At 48.8% G+C, this 5,036-nt stretch overlaps 2 protein-coding genes and 1 long non-coding RNA gene across 8 annotated transcripts in view; 2 read left to right on the top strand and 1 right to left on the bottom strand.

Moving 5' to 3' along the window:
• ADAP2 (ArfGAP with dual PH domains 2) overlaps positions 1-3,858 on the bottom strand; it is a 20,589-nt gene extending 16,731 nt beyond the window's left edge. For 3 of the 5 annotated variants that reach the window (XM_072414034.1, XM_072414030.1, XM_072414032.1), the window contains exons 1-4: positions 3,668-3,835; positions 2,138-2,264; positions 493-620; positions 278-369 (exon numbers count right to left, since the gene is read on the bottom strand). In XM_072414034.1, coding sequence (XP_072270135.1) covers positions 278-369; positions 493-620; positions 2,138-2,264; positions 3,668-3,682 — 362 coding nt within the window. In that variant the 5' untranslated portion in view covers positions 3,683-3,835. Of the gene's footprint in view, positions 1-277; positions 370-492; positions 621-2,137; positions 2,321-3,667 lie in introns of those variants that run through there. The other 2 variants (XM_072414031.1, XM_072414033.1) reach the window with 2 other exon arrangements.
• Positions 698-1,475, top strand: LOC140332833 (uncharacterized). Its single transcript, XR_011921224.1, has 2 exons — positions 698-1,258; positions 1,302-1,475. It is a non-coding gene; the product is annotated as an uncharacterized lncRNA (long non-coding RNA).
• Positions 3,859-3,927: 69 nt separating the features above from the next.
• The window catches only part of TEFM (transcription elongation factor, mitochondrial), a 7,657-nt gene continuing 6,548 nt past the window's right edge, over positions 3,928-5,036 (top strand). The window contains exon 1 of one of the 2 annotated variants that reach the window (XM_072414036.1): positions 3,928-4,010. In XM_072414036.1, the coding sequence (XP_072270137.1) occupies positions 3,950-4,010 (61 nt within the window). In that variant the 5' untranslated portion in view covers positions 3,928-3,949. Of the gene's footprint in view, positions 4,011-4,387; positions 4,502-5,036 lie in introns of those variants that run through there. The other variant, XM_072414035.1, reaches the window with a different exon arrangement.

Below are 5,036 nucleotides of genomic sequence, written 5' to 3'. Positions count from 1 at the left end.
GTGTTATAACAGATATATGTCAGGGGGAGATTTGGAATGTGAGGGGGGATGATGAGGAGTTCCCCTTTATCCAGGTTGAGTTTCAGGAATGGGTCCACGATGGAATGGCTGACAGGCAGCATGAGACGTTATCCAGGACTGGGGGGGGGGGCTGGTCAGGACAGATAGATTTGGGTGTCATTATACAGATGTAAGGAGGATATGAGACTAGTGAGAGAGGAGGAACCCCAGTCAGTCATACGGCCCCGTAATGTGCGTGTGAAGTCTCTGAACATACATGCAATCCTTCTCTGTGGGCCGGTAATAAAATGGAGGAATGCAGGCTTCAAATTCATCCTTGGCTCTCCGATTCCCATGGCTTTTCATGAACTGCATGGAATAAAAAGAAAATAGCAGGGCTTAGTGTTAGGGGGAATACAGGGTTTATGTAAGAGAACGATGATATTCTGCCCCAAATGCCCTCTCTGGGTGACAATATAATGGAAGTCTTACCTCAATCAGATCATGCTCCAAGTAATCCAGCTGAGTTGATTTCACTCTGCCGATCGATGAAATGCGATGAACCCCAGAACACTGCAAGCAGACAAATACTCCAACATTGCAGGATGCCCACACCGGGTCTGTGGGGGAAAGGGAAACAGCAGGAGGTCAGGGGCAGGGTATTTTCTGTTATATGGGGGGAGATATCCCAGAAGGGTGGGGAGGACAGGGTATGGGGCAGGGTATTTTCCAGCTCATGGAAAGACTTGGTAAGAAGAGACCTCAGGGCAGACAACGATATCTGTGGTCAGGAAATATTTCTTTCCAGAAAACCCCTGAATGTGACTTTGAAGGTTGCGCAATATTTGCGCTCACTCAGCACATTTGCCAATTTCGGTTAACTTTTCTTGCACAACAGACACAATTCTATTTCAGGACCGGAAGAGGAAGCACCACTGATGACCAGAAATCTGTAACTAATCAACTCCAAGATTGCCACACGCATGACTGGCTCCGTGACCGCGTGTGGTCCCCAGAGGACCCTCAGAAGATGATTCACTGTATAACCCGGGCTGACCATGGGAGGAAAATCCATATTTGTGGTGTCAGTATGGGGGTGTTGGTATGAGAGATGTCGGTATGAGAGGTGCTAGTATGGTGGTGTTGGTATGAGAGGTGTCAGTATGGGTGGTGTGGGTATGAGAGGTGTCAGTATGGTGGTGTTGGTATGAGAGGTGTCAGTATGGGGGTGTTGGTATGAGAGATGTCGGTATGAGAGGTGGGTATGAGAGGTGTCAGTATGGGTGGTGTGGGTATGAGAGGTGTCAGTATGGTGGTGTCGGTATGAGAGGTGCTGAGCAGAACAGGGATCTTGCCTGGGTTAGGGTATATTATCTTGATTTTACCATGCCGGGGTGCCAGGGGTCACCTCATATGCCACGCATCCAATTTCCTCTGACATGTCATGACGAAGGCTTCCAAGAAAAGGGAAATAACGACTGTGACAGCCGGAGAATAGAAGAAATGTCAATATAGGAAGTGGTGAATGTGCTAAGCTCAGCCCTTACCAATCACAGCAAGGGAGCTCCAGGAATTCACACCCGAGAAATCGCTCCATACACATATGATTGGTGGGAGCCCCTCATAATGGGTACAGCAGGGGTACAGATCCAGGAACCCAGCACAGGAATGGTGGGGGCCCCTCATAATGGGCACGGCAGGGGTACAGACCCAGGAACCCACCCAGCACAGGGATGGTGGGGGCCCCTCATAATGGGCACGGCAGGGGTACAGACCTAGGAACCCAGCACAGGGATGGTGGGAGCCCCTCATACACTTGTCTTTATGGCATCATGGAACCCATAAAGCATTTGTTCAGGTGTAGGTAGGATGTTTGTGTGACAGAAAGATGTGGGCATCATCAATGTGCTGGCTATCCTTGGATGAGGTGTAGCATTGCACCAATCAGAAGCCCAGATCAGCCTATGATAGGATTGGCCTTAAGGTAAGTCCTGAGAGTAGAATCAGGTCAGGTAAATAGTATGGGGTGCAGATCTCAGGGTATAATAATCACAGGGGGTGTCCATATTCCCGGGGGGGGGCACAGAGCGGCAGATTTCAGCATACATTGCACAGGTGTTACCTGAACCCCCCATACCTGGCTGTCCACAGTCCGCACACTGGGAGTTCTCTGGAAGACGAAGAAGTTCCAGAATTTTCTGACTCCGATCCACCATTCTCCTATCAGCGTCTACAAGAGTGAAAGTCCAGCTGTTTCCCCAGCTCTGTCACAGAGAAAACATAGCAGAGTCACCAAAACTTTCTACACAAGTCTCCTCCCTGTGACAGCTGGAGGCGGAGCAATACCTGGCAGAGCTCAGCCTTATCTAGGTCAGGGCCAAGTAACCTGCAGGACGGGAGGGAGAGGGATGAGGCGGTGAGACAGGGGTATGGGGGGGAGAGACAGGGATATGGGGGGAGAGAGGGGCATAGGGAGGGAAGGGAGATTGGTATTGGGGGAGAGAGAGAAAGTGAAGGAAATAGGCAGAGAGAATATAGGTGGAGAGGAAGAGAGAAAAGGAACAGGAAGGTGGGATAGACATGAAGAATGAAATAGAAGTGAGAGAGAGAGAAGACCACAGATGGTTAGGACAGAGTGGGAGATTGTGAAAGAAGAATATGAAGAGAGATGTTGATGTAAAGGGACAATGAAAGGACAGAGAAGAGATTAAAGAGAGAGGACAATGTGATGAAGAGAAATGAGGGACAGGGAGGTGGAGAGATGGAGAGGAACAGGAGGACAGGTAGTGGAAGAGATTTAGAAGGAAAGAGAGATGAAGAGTGGAAAGAAGCACCATAGACAGGGTTTAGGGCCACGTCCAGACTTGTAGCTAGGTGTGCAGTAAGTTACCCCCAGGTTGATAGTAAACTGCTACCATGCACCCAGGAGCAGCATCGCTGGTAATGTTTTTGCATGTATTGCCCTTGCAGTTCTTCCTTGGGGCTTGTTCAGACCTGGGGTAAAGAGTTGTGTTAACGCTCCTGGAAGCCCACTATGTACATCTAGGCTTACATGATTGTTTTCAGGTATAATTACCTGGTTCCTGTAGGCATTTATAAAGCCTAGATTAAAAACAAAAACTAGGCACCAGTTAAATTCTGCAGCCACCTATCAAATGAAAGAACATGAATGCAGCTATTCAGTGCATTGTCAACTGTTTTTGCAAGCATTTCTGAGTAGTAAAACCTCAAAAACACTCGAAAAAATTCAGGTCTGAATACGGCCCCTTAGAGTAAAAACTGCTTGGGCAGAATTGGCATGTCGCCCCCCGCTATTCACCACAATCACAATGTGAATGCAACCACAATCGTGTGAATAAAGTGATTCACAACTTTCATTTAGGTGAAAAGGAGCGGTTAGGAGAGGGAGATAATGAGGAGAAACAGATAGGGAGCTTGTAGAGAGAAATGCCGACTCCATACTGGAAGCTACCCACAGCTACATCGGTCTTAGATTGGAGTTTAACCAACCAGGGAATTTCATCAGACATCTACACCATCAGAAGACATCTGTGCCATGAGAAGGCATCTACGCCACCAGAGGACATCTGCGCCATGAGAAGGCATCTACACAATCGGAAGACATCTACACCACCTGAAGATATTTACATCATCAGAATATACCTACATTACCGGAAGACATTTATGCCCCATCAGAAGATATCTACGCCATAGGAAGACATTCACCCCATCGGAAGACATCTACACCATCGGAAGACATTCACGCCATTGGAGGACATCTACGCCACCGGAAGGTATCTAGGCCACCGGAAGGCATCTACGCCATGAGAAGACATCTACGCCACCGGAAGACATCTATGCCATCGGAAGACATCTACATCATTGGAAGATATCTATGCCATAAGAAGGCATCTACATCATCAGACATCTACGCTACCAGAAGGCATCTATGCCACCAGAAGGCATCTACGCCACGGGAAGTCATCTATGCCATGAGAAGGCAGGAAGGGGTACAGAGGGGCATGGCTGCAGTTTTAGGGGTGGGGGGCACTGTAAAAGGGATAAATGTAATTAGAAATAGGAGACCAGCCATTCACACAGACATTACTAGAAGATCCTCCAGGCTGCAAGCCATAGAGAGGAGCACAGAGCTGTAAAATGTGGGAGGGGCTTTGCAGAAGGGGAGGAGTCTATAGACCGATGGGCGGGGATTGCAGCCTGTATATAACTCGCAGATTGATGTTCCCTTCCTATATGTGAGGTGCTGATAATTAATCTTTCTATCACCTAGACTCTGCACACAATAATACTTATAGACCAATAGGTGGCTGTTCTGGCCACGCCTCTTCAGGAATATCCTTTCCTTGTCCCGCCCCTGCACACACGCTCCATTTCCGCCCTCACTTGACGCTGCCGTAAGAGGAAACGTGCGTCATGACGTCATTAAGCAGCGCCTCCATGCTGGGAACACGGACAGCTTTGGTGACCACCGTCTTGACCGGTAACCAGCCCGCTCCTCCCCCTCCTTTCTCTTTATTGTACCGGCGAAAGCCTAACCCTGCAAAGGCGGACCAGGCCGGCCGGGTCATATTTCAGCAGCGGCCTGTCATTTTATGGTTTAGTACTCTGCATAGGTTGGTGAATATCTAGAGCTGTGCTCCCTATACATGTATAGGCCATACACGGCTATAAAGTGCCCCCTCTACCGGCTGAAAGAGGACACGCAGCTATTTCCTAACCCAGCAAGGGTCACCTCACTAGAGCTGTGATTGGCCAAATAATTTCCCCTTCCTATACTCACCCACCAATCACCTGCGTACTGTGCGGATTGTGGGCGGGGCTCCAGTGATTTCTCCTCTGCACCTGGCATGGATGTTATCCTTCCTATGGAGCCCATCCTGCATATAGCGGTCATTATACTGCCCCCTGCCTGTAGGATAAAGTACTGATATTACATTACCCTCACCATACATTACTGGGCACTGTCATTATACTGCCCTCTGCCTGTAGGTGAGGTACTGATATTACATTACCCT

This window comes from Pyxicephalus adspersus, chromosome 6 (genome assembly GCF_032062135.1).
Source record: "Pyxicephalus adspersus chromosome 6, UCB_Pads_2.0, whole genome shotgun sequence".
Lineage (NCBI taxonomy): Eukaryota > Metazoa > Chordata > Amphibia > Anura > Pyxicephalidae > Pyxicephalus > Pyxicephalus adspersus.
This window is presented reverse-complemented; position numbering and strand designations above follow the sequence as displayed.